Genomic DNA, 14,575 nt, shown 5'->3' with positions numbered 1-14,575 from the left:
GACCTTAGAGATGCTCAGATGGCCTATAGGCTACTGTAGTAACTGTACATTGAATCATCACACGGTTGAAACAGATACAGTCTGAGTGATGAGTCATGACATACTGAAAGAAGGACAGGACATGGTTTTGTATTGGAGTCCAGACAGTTTGTGGTGTCTCTCTCTGCTGTGTAGACTGGTGTGGCTGCAGCATGTGGAGTATGTTAATGACCTGGTCACCAGTCTCCTGGCACTGCCAGTCTGGCTTTGCTGCGTGGCGGAAGTATTCTCATTTGATGGTGCTCAGATGTGAGGAGAGCTTATTTTTTGTTGCTGTTCTTATCAAGCTGTTGCAGGAGCCCCCCTGCTAAGCCGCTCTCTCTGTCAGAGCCAAATGCAGCTCCCTCCTGGCATTGACTGCTACATAATAATGCAGACACACACACACACACACACACACACACACACACACACACACACACACACACACACACACACAGACAGACAGACAGACAGACAGACAGACAGACAGACAGACAGACAGACAGACAGACAGACAGACAGACAGACAGACAGACAGACAGACAGACAGACAGACAGACAGACAGACAGGCAGGCAGGCAGGCAGGCAGGCAGGCAGGCAGGCAGACAGACAGACAGACAGACAGACAGACAGACAGACAGACAGACAGACAGACAGACAGACAGACAGACAGACAGACAGACAGACAGACAGACAGACAGACAGACAGACAGACAGACAGACAGACAGACAGAAAGAGAGAGGGTGAAAGAGAGAGGGTGAAAGAGTGAGATAGAGAAAGCAGGCCAGAGAAAGAGAGAGCACAGTGGTGTAGTGGTGTTGTGCTCTCTCCCTCTCTTTTCCACATGGCAGACTCTGCTTGAATGAAGAGTTGAGCGTGTAATGGAGGGGACATAAGTCCTTAGCTGCTCAACAGAAAAACACCCGGTTCCACCCCCTCCCCCCTCCCGTGGCCAAAGTACCAGTGACTATACTGTGGGGTCAACATTTTACCCTTACCCTTCTTTCCTCTGACCCAAACTCACAGACCTGATACAGTTAAATAAAGGTTAAATACAAATAAATCAAATAAAAAAGACATACTTGTCATTTGATGCTTCACCCAACAATACCAAACAGAGTTTGTCTAACAAGGAAGTCAAAAAGAAACGTTACAGTAGTTTTGGAGTCTTACTTTTGACGGTGAGGTACATGGACTTGCTAACGTCAGCTCCCACATCGTTGCTGACCTTACACAGGTAGTAGCCGCTGTCCTCCTCCAGCACGTGTTTGATTAGCAGAGAGCCATTGACCAGCAGCTGGATACGGGAGCCAGAGTTCAGGGCGATGGGCTGGAACTGGGGAACCCCGTTACCTGGGGTGGAGACAAGGAGGGACGGGGAAATGAGTCATGGATGATACACATTTCAAATGCATTTAGCACCTTTCAAAAATCACCATCAAAAACATTTTGAATGTATTTGTAAAGGAGGTGTAAGTCTACAATATCCTCTAATCCTTAATCGGAACAATTGTATTTATGGCATAAGCAACGTAAGCTTAAGAGCACATGGGGGTGGTGTTTTACAATTTCCCCGAACTAATTTAAACTCAAAGCTACTACTGTTTTTGTTTTTAATGCTCATGTTTTGGGTGCAGACTATTGACAGATGCGCATCCTTATTCGACTTGTACAGTGTGTGTAACGCTTCAGTGACAAAGCTTTAGGGATTTAAGGACAGTAAACATGCATCTTAACGCTGCCCCTTAACCTCAGCAGCTGCTGTGAAGAATGTAGCCACTAAAAGTGGGTAATCATTAAAGAGATGGTGCCCATGTTCAAAACCAGAGCAGATTGTAAAGGAAGAACACAACAAGACTGCAATCAGGCCTTGAAACAAGGAATCAGCCAATGAAATGCAGTGCAGTTTCCTTTACACAGCAAAGTACTTTTATTTTCCTTTGTTTTTACATGTGAGGATTTATTTATCCACTGACTCTCAGGATTTGATGCCTGTAAGCCATGTTTGGTATTTTCCATGTGAACAACACTGAACTTGTAAGCATGTACATTTACAAATCTACACATCAAAGACGGAAAAATGTATTGTACATATATTTTTGGGTAAATACAACCGAATCCCCAAAGCATTGATTTTGTCTTGGTGAAACACAAAGATTAGTATCAGTATGTACATGCTTTTGTAGGTCAAATATTCTTCAAAGATTTCTCTGGTGGTGAAGTATACTTCAGCATACCAGCATACAGCGTTATACTTTCACATATCAGGGAACAAGTATATTTTCTATAATCATCCATGTTTCCGTTGGAGGTAATGTTGGACAGTCTCATTCAAAAAGGTCAAAATGACTTAAGTGTAGTGTAGGAAATGTCTAATGCTGAAAATGTTCAGGTCAACGAGCTGCCTGGGAATGGAAATCCACTCAGAGCTGTAAGTGGTCTACCTATGTTACAGTAATAGCAACACATCCAGGCTCGCTCATAGAGTATTAAACATATGTCTGAACTGGGCCAGATATCAGCATGCGCTAAAGTTAGCGTGTAAAGATAAGGACATTTAGTGAGCTGTGGGTTTTGGTCCTTAATTAAAAATGCAGTCAAGTGCTTCAGGTTAGCGAGGGGTCATGTGGCAGTACTATTCCCACTCTGCTGCCTTGTAGACAAGAAGAGAGACAGACAGAGAGAGAGACAGAAAGCGAAATAGAGAGAGAGAAAGAAAGAGAGAGACACACAGAGAGAGAAACCGAGAGAGACAGAGAGAGAGCAAGAGAGAGAGAGAGAGAGAAAGAGAGAGATAGAAAGAGAGAGAGAGATAGAGAGAGAGAGAGAGAGAGAGAGACAGAGACAGAGAGAGAAAGAGAGAGAGATAGACAGAGAGAGAGAGATAGAGCGAGAGAGAGAGAGAGAGAGACAGAGAGAGAGCATTTTATTTTATTTTATTTCTCTCTTTCTTTCTCTCTCTCTATTTCGCTTTCTGTCTCTCTCTCTGTCTGTCTCTCTTCTTGTCTACAAGGCAGCAGAGTGGGAATAGTACTGCCACATGACCCCTCGCTAACCTGAAGCACTTGACTGCATTTTTAATTAAGGCAGACATGGCTCTCAAGAGAAGACAGGCTATGTGCACACTGCCCACAAAATGAGGTGGAAACTGAGCTGCACTTCCTAACCTCCTGCCCAATGTATGACCATATTAGAGAGACATATTTCCCTCAGATTACACAGATCCACAAAGAATTTGAAAACAAATCCAATTTTGATAAACTCCCATATCTACTGGGAGAAATTCCACAGTGTGCCATCACAGCAGCAAGATTTGTGACCTGTTGCCACAAGAAAAGGGCAACCAGTGAAGAACAAACACCATTGTAAATACAACCCATATTTATGCTTATTTATTTTAACTTGTGTGCTTTAACCATTTGTACATTGTTACAACACTGTATATATATAATATAACATTTGTAATGTCTTTATTGTTTTGAAACTTCTGTATGTGTAATGTTTACTGTTAATTTGTATTGTTTATTTCACTTTTGTATAATATCTACCTCACTTGCTTTGGCAATGTTAACACATGTTTCCCATGCCAATAAAGCCCCTTGAATTGAATTGAATTGAATTGAGAGAGATAGACAGAGAGAGAGAGATAGAGCGATAGAGAGAGAGAGAGAGAGAGAGAGAGAGACCGAGAAAGACGTGCTCTTGAATGATGGATTTTGCATATCCAGAGAGAGCTAGCAGTTATGATAACACCAGCTGACCTTTCCTTATTCACTTTTCTATCTCTCTGTGGCTCTGCTCTCCTAACACCTGACTGGGAGAATAAAAAGCATCTCCAGTGCCATAACATACAGCAACTCAGACACTTGCACATTCACTCTGCCATCGCCGTGGCGAAGGACCAAGGTTCTGTCAGGCGTTATTAATCAGACAGGGCGTCTAAGATATTGAGGAGCATCTCTCTCACATCAAACCCAATCTCCTCTCGGTCCCAGGGAGCCCAAGTCACAAACAAATCCCATCAAAGCCTGGCTGCTGAGTCTGGCCCTGACCCACACCTTTGATGCCCCTCACACTGCCCCCCACGCCACACCATTGGTTGGATTAGTTGCCGTCTCTCCATTGGGGGAAGATTTCACCCCTGTTATGGACGAAGCCGCAAACACCTGGGTACCCTCTTCAGCTATCCTGGTCAAGTGCTGTGCCACTTTATTCACCTGCTCTCTCACACCTCACTGGTAGCTCCCCCACCACACAACCCACAGTGGCTGTACACCTGTGATCCGTGAAAGTGTATGTGTACACCTGCAGTTGTTGAACCACATCATACATGGGCTGTGGATGAAACCATATGCGTTCAACTACAACTACAGTTACTCTGTCCAAAACAGCTGCTGTTACATCCCTAAACAATGTCCTTTAATACGTTTGTATAACCATTGAATTAATGCTACCGACAGTCTTCTGATGCTTGATTTACGTATCTGTTTACCTTTGGAGTGCTTCCATACGAGGGTGGGGCGTGGATAACCCTCAGCAGAGCAGTTTAGGGTCACAGTTTTGCCATAGATCCCATCCTGGTCTGTGGGCTGCACCACAAACTGGGGAGGAACTGGAGGAGCAGAGGGAACCACACACAGACTGACTTTCTAGTACTTCTGAGACAGAAAGATAGTATGAGAGATAGATTAAGATTGACAAAAAGAGTGCAGTGGAGAGAAATATACAGTATAAAGACAGATGCGAAGCAACGGAGAGAGCAGCAGAGAAACAAACAGAAACAGAGAGAGAAAGAAAGACAGTACGAGTCAGGGAGTAAGAGGAGGGAACCTAAGAGAAATATATCTAGAAGCAGTGACGGAGACAGGAACAATGTGCTAGCCTCCTCTCACCCCTGACAATGAGCTGACTCTGGTGCTCAACGGCTGCAGCCTCGTTGCGTGCAATGCAGGTGTAGTTTCCGTTATGGTCTGGGGACAGGTTGGAGATCCGCAGTGAGCTGGTGAACTCTATGTTGTCGATGGTGACCCCCAGACTAGCAGGGATTGGCCGCCCGTCCTTCTGCCATGTGATGTCCAGGGGCTGGTCACCTGACATTACCACGCAGGGGATGAAGACACGCTGGCCAATGGAGAACCGCTGGAATGCAAAGGGCTGGATGTATGGTGGAACTGGAAGGGAACAGGAGAAATGATGACCATTACCACATTAGGCTGAGAGACAATACAATATAACGGTTCAATCTCCTGTGTCATACTTCAATCTTCTATCAATCCCTTTGGTCATTGGAAATCGTTGTATAGACTCTGAACTCAAAAGGACTGAGAGTGAATCATCACATAATTCCACCTTAGTCATTCCTCCTGTCTAGCTGAACATTCTGTACTCTGAGTCAGAGCAAACAGTACCAAGCACAGGTGTACTATTCCAGAAACACTTGAAGGGGTGATTCTGTATTTTGGCGACTCATGCCATGTCAGTCTGTCTAGAAAGAGAAGATCAAAGAAAACCTAACGATCCTCAAGTGGGGAAAAACCACCATGTTAAACAAATTATTGGAGAATCAGGCCCCATGCTAGACTAGATAATGACCTAGATGTGAGATCCTCCTCAGTAAGTCCACTGTGGCACCTTCTCAGGGGACTCTCCAGCCATCTCGCAAGTCAGCTGTTTTTGAGAATCAACAAGTTAAAATAACACTGAAATAAGCAGCACTTCAGCGCTGATTGAATTCACAACAAAGTAGGGATAATGGACTCCTGCGATCTCACCAGCCGCTTTCAGAATTTGAAGCATGAGCAGAGCAAATTAACTAAGGTACTTGTAGCGGGGAAGTGTTGCTTTATATCATGTGGTCCCCCTTTTCCCCCGCCCCCCAGGCTCATCTTATGGAAATGTCTTAAGCAGTGGCTGCATCCTTCATGACATGGATATGAGGCGTGGGGAATCACTCGTTAACGTTACCATTACGTATTCTTGGGCCTCTGGTAATCAAGCTCAATCGCTACTGTACGTGCAGTCATACTAATGACCCTAGCTCAGTCTCACATCCCATAGCAGTGCAGTCGTAGCAGTGGTGAATATGTTACTGTAGCTTATGGTACACAATGTGATGTGAAGGCCAATGGGAGTATAACCTGCGAGGTCACTTCCTATCTCTGCCTACAGCTTTGCCATGTTCTACTGTCCACACTCTCATACCTCTTAGAATGCTTATGTATCACATGGAGATGTGTGAAACTTACTCCTCAGCCTGCAGTCTCCTCACTTGCGACCGTGAATAGCTAGCTTTTCATGTGGTGCCGACTGGTAAGAAACTTCCGGAGGGTGGTCGTGTGTGCTAGCATGGCAGAGGTCAGGAGTTTACGCCAGGTGTGGGCCAAATCGAGAGGAAGATGAACTCGCTAAGCAAGCAGCGTGACGTCCTTTACACTTACCCAAGTGTGGTATGCTAGTGTGTTTACTGTGTACTGTCACAGTGCATGAGTCAGGGAGACGGGCTCTTCCTACCTTTGACACTGAGATGGACGCTCTGATTGGTCTCTTGGTGAGGTTTGACCAATACCCTGCAATTGTACTCTCCCTGGTCCAGCTCCTGCACGTTAGACAGCTTCAGAGTGCCGTTGTTCTCAAAGGCCCGCTGCCTGTGATTGAAGGGGAGCAGGTGGGAGTTCTTATACCACTTGATGGAATAATACGGGTAGCCAATAACGCGACAGTGGACATACGCGTCCCGCCCTGCGATGGCCGTGATGTTTTTCATTGGACGGATGCTGGCAGCCCCTAAAAATACAGAGAGGGAGAGAGAGCTCTCTATAAACACATTTATGGGTGAGGGGATTGTGACATGACAGTCAGCAACATCAAGCCGTATGTATTGACAGCACACCCAAATGTGTTCGTTTTTACCACAGGACCTCATGGTAGACTCTGAAGAGAGGGCTGTGAAATCAGGACCATATTAGACAAGGACAAGTTAGGGTTGAATATGTAGACAAGGACAAGGTAGGGTTGGCTGACAGCTGAAAGACAGAACACTTTAGTGGACAATATTCACTGTATGAGTTAACTGAATTACAAATCCAAGATCCACTTGAAACTAATTGTCTCGTCTGAATAAATAATCTATACATTCAGCAACAACATAATAAGTAAAAACTAACTAAGGAAACAAGAGAGCGAGAACTATATTCCCTTTTGCAGTCTAAAGATAAAACCACCACCAGCCTAGAAACATGTAGTACAAAGTTAACCTATGTGACGCTCTACAGGATACACCACACTGGGCTGAAAACCTGCCTGTCAGTAAGGCCTACAAAGAAAATAATAATAAATTGGTCAACTGTGTTCAAACATCTACACATGGAACAGCAGTGCAAATCAGCTGACGGGAATCATCTCAGGAACAGTGATCTGTGTAGAGGATCAGATTACTATTAAAGACAAGAAGTGAGGTACTATGTCCAACAAATAAGACACAATCAATAGAACAGATATGTTATGGATGGATCATACACACAATACACATAAACACACACTAACAAAACATGGGTGGTTGTGACCTGGCATTGTCATTGACAGTATGAGGGACTGACATGCAAACAGGCAAACAAGATATGGGTGACTAGAAGCAGTGTTAGGATAGAAAAAGCAAAATACCTGGAGTATCACAATCACACAAAGAGCATAGAGGGACGATGTGATGAGAGATTCACACAGGGATAAAAAAAAAAACACAAAGAAATTAGGGGAAACTAAACAATGGAGTCCAAAAGCTGCAACTGAGGAATAAAGGGAGCAAAGAGAAAGAAAGAAAGACAAAAGAAATCTGAAAATGAGTAAAAAGTAAAAAGGTTAGGAATCTGTAGGCACTTTACAAAGGAGGTACAACAAAAACCTAAAAGAAACAGGCATTGAATTTGGAAACCAAACAAACATGAGTTAGGTGTATGTTTTTGTTGTTTTGGAGGAGCTGATCTGACAAGCACCTCTTACGTTTATTCGAGCCTGGTGGTAGACCGCCCCGGCCGAGTTCCTGCAGGTGCAGCGATACACCCCTCCGTCCACCTCCTTAGTGTGAGTGATGTTCAGCTGGCTGACCACGTGGCCCTCGTTGGTCTCGTAGTGGCCGGGGTGGTGGTGGTTGTCCTTGATGACCGGGTCATCGTCCAGGTTCCAGGTGCAGGAGGGAGGGGGAGTGCCTTTGACGTTACACACCAGGAAGACCGGTTCGTTGGGGTTGACCACCTTCTCACTGAAGGAGGACAGAATCTTCGGAGTGCCGTCTGAAAGGGGAGAGAGAGGGAGACCATGGGTAATGGTTAATAGGAACTGAACAAAAACAGCAATAGAATATCTATCATCTGTCACTCAAAGCTGTGCGCCTACCTTTTGTCTTTGTCTGCCATTATTGGGGGCAGTCTTGGCCAAATAAAAAACAGCTTTATTTTAGAGTGGCCTGCTGTTGCTATCTACTACCCTGGTATGTTCTACATCATTATAGATGATCAATATCCTCCTTATACAGTTCCGTGGCCACGCGAGACAGTTGCCCAAGCAACCAGGCTCAGGTAAGCAGTTTAAAGCTGACTGGGATAGTAGCCCTAATGACAGTGGCTGCTCTACAGCAGCACAACACAACGCATTAACATAGGCCCTGCATCGATCCAGGGCCAAAATCCCTTTGTGCTAAGTCAGTGCTGGTGCTACTAAACATACATGGAGACAAAACATACACACAACCAGGGGTAAAACTTTCACTGGGTACGGTGGGGACATGTCCCCCCCACATTCTGAAATTGCATTTTTGTCCCCCCCAGTTTTATCATTGGAATGTGACACAAAACAAGGCAATGGTGCTGTAGGACTATGCAGACACCTCAGAGTGGTCGGGTAGGCTGTGTTTATCATACTGGATACATTTTTAAAATAATAATTATGTCCCCCCCACTTCTAACACAAAGGTTGCGCCCCTGCGCACAACATAAAACCGTGAACGCTCATGCTACAGTCAACTGCCAAGTGGTACAGTACACATGAAAAGAAAAACACATGGTAATATATTCTAACCACTATCTTGTTACAACACCACCAATATATCCAATAACTGCCATAGCAACATTGATCTTTATAAGAAACCGCTACTGTATCTCACCCTCCAAGATGACCGGAACAAAATCCTGAGCGGACATTTTGTTCTTCCTGGCGAAACATTGGTAGGCCCCGCCGTCGCTCTTGGCCATGCCCTCCATGATCAAGTTCTCCCTGCTGATGCCTGTGATCCGCACGTTGTTGCCGGGGTAGATGATCTCTCCGTTACGGTACCACGACAGCTCGTACTCATCAGAGCCACTGACACTGCAATGCAAGGACACCTTACTACCCACGCTGCCCTTCACCTTTCGTGGGCTGACCACCGCCTTCAGGGGCTCTGGACACCAGAGAAAACACAGAACACACATCAAAAACCACAAACCAAACTGGCGGCCTATGACATTGTTATACTGTGAAATAAATATTTTGTTGTGTGAACATTATCAAAGAAATAGATAAACAAAGTGACAGGGCTATAGCAGCTAACGCAGAGACATCATGGCACCCAGGCTGGGATAGCTCCTGATGTGTGAGTGTGATGTGGTGTTTGGACTCACGTTTGACCAGCAGCCGGCCCACCACCTCAGCGTTGCCATAGCTGTTCCACACCTCACACACGTAGGTGCCAGAGTCGGTGGGCTGGGCGCTCTCTATCAGCAGGCCCGTGACACTCTGGCGGAAACGTGTGTCGGGCTCCAGGGGGCTGTTGTCCTTCAGCCAGCGGTACTTGGGCATGGGATGGCCCGACGCCTTACAGGGCAGCTCTACCCGATGGGACGCCATGACCTCCCGACGGTCAAAGCCATCCAGAATCCCCGGCTCTGAGTTAGTGGGATCTTATGAGAGATAAGAGAGAGAATATGTTATGATAAGAATAGAGTTCACTATTAGAAGAGATAGTGTTACGATAGCATTCACTGTGTTGTGGACATTGCAATATATGAAGATGCAGAAGTTTCTGATGTATTACTGCAACATGGTGTACTGTACAGATATCTAGATGTTTCTGGGGTAACATTATTTAAGGTATTTAGGGCACCATAGACTGACCTGACACAAAAAGCCGGGCGCTGTTGCTTTGCCTGGTCTCGCCAGTGTAGCGATGCCGTGTGGTGCAGCGGTAGTTATACAATCCATCCTCATTCTGGACATCCAGAATATACAAGGCTCCTGTGGTTGTGATGAGAAATCTAGGTCCTAGAAGAGAAAAAGAGAGAGGAGGGGTTATTCACATAAAAAAATACAGGAGGTCGTCTGGCCAATCAGCTCAATAGGAAGCTATTCATCCAGTTAGAAAATACACATGGTCCTGCAAAATCCATGGCATTCACAAACATGAATGACCTAATATATACAGTATACACTGTACAGTGCATTCGGAAAGTATTCAGACCCCTTGACCTTTTCGACATTTTGTTAAGTTACAGCCTTTTTCTAAAATGGATTAAATAAAATAAAAATCCTCAATCTACACACAATACACCAAAATGACAAAGCGAAAACAGGTTTCCAGAAAATTTTCCAAATGTATTAAAAATAAAAACAGAAATAATTTATTTACATATGTATTCAGACCCTTTGCTATGAGATCAGGTGCTTGAGATGTTTCTACAACTTGATTGGAGTCCACCTGTGGTAAATTCAACTGATTGGACATGATTTGGAAAGGCACACACCTGTCCATATAAGGTTCCACAGTTGACAGTGCATGTCAGAGCAAAAACCAAGCCATGAGGTCGAAGGAATTGTCCGTAGAGCTCCGAGACAGAATTGTGTCGAGGCACAGATCAAGGGAAGGGTACCAAACAATGCAGCATTGAATGTCCCCAAGAACACAGTGGCCTGCATCATTCTTAAATGGAAGAAGTTCGGAACCATCAAGACTCTTCCTAGAGGTGGCCGCCCGGCCAAACTGAGCAATCGGGGGAGAAGGGCATTGGTCAGGGAGGTGACCAAGAACCCAATGGTCACTCTGAAAGAGCTCCAGACTTCCTCTATGACAGCGCTGTCCATCCCTATTCCTGGAGAGCTATAGTCCTGTAGGTTTTCACTCCATCCCTCATCTAGCACACCTGATTGTAATAATTAGCTGGTTGAAAAGATGAATTGGTTGGAACAGGTTGGTTACAACTGGGGTTGGAGTGAAAACCTACAGAGTATAACAGAACTCATATTGCAGGCAAAAACCAGAGAAAAAATCCAACCAGGAAGTGGGAAATCTGAGGTTGGTGGATTTTCAACTCAGCTCCTATTGAAGATACAGTGGGATATTGGTAATGTTGCACTTCTTAAGGCTTCCACTAGATGTCAACAGTTGTTATAACCTTGTCTGATGCTTCTACTGTGAAGTGGGGCCGAAGGAGAGAGGAATGAGTCAGGTCTATCATGACCTGAACATGCCCTGACCATGCGCGTCCACGTGAGAGCAAGCTCTGTTCCATCGCACTTCTGAAGACAAAAGGAATACTCCGGTTGGAACATTATTGAAGAATTATTGTCATGTTTTTACGGACTGTAATATAACTTTTTTAACTTTTCGTCCGTACTTTCCGCTGGACCTGCCCACGCGTCGTGAGTTTGGAAAGTGTACTGAACGCTAGAACAACAAGGAGGAATTTGGACATAAATGATGGACATTATCGAACAAAACAAACATTTATTGTGGAACTATGATTCCTGGGAGTGCATTCTGATAAAGATCATCAAAGGTAAGTGAATGTTTATAATGTTACTTCTGACTTCTGTTGACTGCATAATATGGCGGATTTATTTGTGTCTTGATTGGGCTCTGAGCGTCGACTCAGATTATTGCATGGTTTGCTTTTTTCGTGAAGTTTTTTTGAAATCTGACACAGCGGTTGTATTAAGGAGAAGTGCATCTAATATTCCATGCATAACAGTTGTATCTTTTAGCAATGTTTATTATGAGTATTCCTGTAAATTGATGTGGCTCTCTGCAAAATCAAAGGATGTTTTGGAACTTCTGAACGTAAGGCGCCAATGTAAACTCAGATTTTTGGATATAAATCTGAACTTTACCGAACAAAACAAAACTTACATGTATTGTGTAACATGAAGTCGTATGAGTGTCATCTGATGAAGATCATCAAAGGTTAGTGATTAATTTTATCTATATTTCTGCTTTTTGTGAATCCTCTCTTTGGCTGGAAAAATGGCTGTGTTATTCTGTGAATAGGCATTCACCTAACATAAGCCTTTTTGAAATCGGACACTGTGGCTGGATTTACAACAAGTGTATCTTAAAATGGTGTAAAATACATGTATGTTTGAGGAATTTTACATTTACATTTAACATTTAAGTCATTTAGCAGACGCTCTTATCCAGAGCGACTTACAAATTGGTGCATTCACCTTATGACATCCAGTGGAACAGCCACTTTACAACAGTGCATCTAAATCTTTTAAGGGGGGGGGGGGGGGGGTCAGAAGGATTACTTTATCCTATCCTAGGTATTCCTTAAAGAGGTGGGGTTTCAGGTGTCTCCGGAAGGTGGTGATTGACTCCGCTGTCCTGGCGTCGTGAGGGAGTTTGTTCCACCATTGGGGGGCCAGAGCAGCGAACAGTTTTGACTGGGCTGAGCGGGAACTGTACTTCCTCAGTGGTAGGGAGGCGAGCAGGCCAGAGGTGGATGAACGCAGTGCCCTTGTTTGGGTGTAGGGCCTGATCAGAGCCTGGAGGTACTGAGGTGCCGTTCCCCTCACAGCTCCGTAGGCAAGCACCATGGTCTTGTAGCGGATGCGAGCTTCAACTGGAAGCCAGTGGAGAGAGCGGAGGAGCGGGGTGACGTGAGAGAACTTGGGAAGGTTGAACACCAGACGGGCTGCGGCGTTCTGGATGAGTTGTAGGGGTTTAATGGCACAGGCAGGGAGCCCAGCCAACAGCGAGTTGCAGTAATCCAGACGGGAGATGACAAGTGCCTGGATTAGGACCTGCGCCGCTTCCTGTGTGAGGCAGGGTCGTACTCAGCGGATGTTGTAGAGCATGAACCTACAGGAACGGGCCACCGCCTTGATGTTAGTTGAGAACGACAGGGTGTTGTCCAGGATCACGCCAAGGTTCTTAGCGCTCTGGGAGGAGGACACAATGGAGTTGTCAACCGTGATGGCGAGATCATGGAACGGGCAGTCCTTCCCCGGGAGGAAGAGCAGCTCCGTCTTGCCGAGGTTCAGCTTGAGGTGGTGATCCGTCATCCACACTGATATGTCTGCCAGACATGCAGAGATGCGATTCGCCACCTGGTCATCAGAAGGGGGAAAGGAGAAGATTAATTGTGTGTCGTCTGCATAGCAATGATAGGAGAGACCATGTGAGGTTATGACAGAGCCAAGTGACTTGGTGTATAGCGAGAATAGGAGAGGGCCTAGAACAGAGCCCTGGGGGACACCAGTGGTGAGAGCACGTGGTGAGGAGACAGATTCTCGCCACGCCACCTGGTAGGAGCGACCTGTCAGGTAGGACGCAATCCAAGCGTGGGCCGCGCCGGAGATGCCCAACTCGGAGAGGGTGGAGAGGAGGATCTGATGGTTCACAGTATCGAAGGCAGCCGATAGGTCTAGAAGGATGAGAGCAGAGGAGAGAGAGTTAGCTTTAGCAGTGCGGAGCGCCTCCGTGATACAGAGAAGAGCAGTCTCAGTTGAATGACTAGTCTTGAAACCTGACTGATTTGGATCAAGAAGGTCATTCTGAGAGAGATAGCAGGAGAGCTGGCCAAGGACGGCACGTTCAAGAGTTTTGGAGAGAAAAGAAAGAAGGGATACTGGTCTGTAGTTGTTGACATCGGAGGGATCGAGTGTAGGTTTTTTCAGAAGGGGTGCAACTCTCGCTCTCTTGAAGACGGAAGGGACGTAGCCAGCGGTCAGGGATGAGTTGATGAGCGAGGTGAGGTAAGGGAGAAGGTCTCCGGAAATGGTCTGGAGAAGAGAGGAGGGGATAGGGTCAAGCGGGCAGGTTGTTGGGCGGCCGGCCGTCACAAGACGCGAGATTTCATCTGGAGAGAGAGGGGAGAAAGAGGTCAGAGCACAGGGTAGGGCAGTGTGAGCAGAACCAGCGGTGTCGTTTGACTTAGCAAACGAGGATCGGATGTCGTCGACCTTCTTTTCAAAATGGTTGACGAAGTCATCTGCAGAGAGGGAGGAGGGGGGGGGAGGGGGAGGAGGATTCAGGGGGATTCATTTTAATTATGGGATTTCTGTTGTTTTGAATTTGGCGCCCTGCAGTTTCACTGGCTGTTGAAGAGGTGGGATTTTACCGTCTCACGTACCCTAGAGAGGTTAAACATGATCGAACATCTCTGGAGAGACCTGAAAATAGCTGCGCAGCGACGCTCCCCATCCAACCTGACAAAGCTTGAGAGGATGTGTAAAGAATGGGAGAAGCTCCCCAAATACAGGTGTGCCAAGCTTGTAGCGTCATACCCAAGAAGACTCAAGGCTGTAAT

The 14,575-nt window shown here is 45.7% G+C and overlaps 1 protein-coding gene across 1 annotated transcript in view; it reads right to left on the bottom strand.

The window, feature by feature from the left end:
- Nucleotides 1-14,575, bottom strand: part of LOC139548594 (cell adhesion molecule DSCAM-like) — a 149,107-nt gene that overhangs the window by 29,298 nt on the left and 105,234 nt on the right. Inside the window, exons 4-11 of the mRNA XM_071358378.1 lie at nt 10,167-10,313; nt 9,674-9,952; nt 9,178-9,453; nt 8,012-8,308; nt 6,534-6,806; nt 4,916-5,194; nt 4,516-4,635; nt 1,197-1,376 (exon numbers count right to left, since the gene is read on the bottom strand). Coding sequence (XP_071214479.1) covers nt 1,197-1,376; nt 4,516-4,635; nt 4,916-5,194; nt 6,534-6,806; nt 8,012-8,308; nt 9,178-9,453; nt 9,674-9,952; nt 10,167-10,313 — 1,851 coding nt within the window. The remainder of the gene's footprint in view (nt 1-1,196; nt 1,377-4,515; nt 4,636-4,915; nt 5,195-6,533; nt 6,807-8,011; nt 8,309-9,177; nt 9,454-9,673; nt 9,953-10,166; nt 10,314-14,575) is intronic.

This window comes from Salvelinus alpinus, chromosome 21, assembly GCF_045679555.1.
Source record: "Salvelinus alpinus chromosome 21, SLU_Salpinus.1, whole genome shotgun sequence".
Classification (NCBI taxonomy): Eukaryota; Metazoa; Chordata; class Actinopteri; order Salmoniformes; family Salmonidae; genus Salvelinus; species Salvelinus alpinus.
Note: the sequence above shows the minus strand (reverse complement) of the source record. Positions and strands in the feature narration are given on the sequence as shown.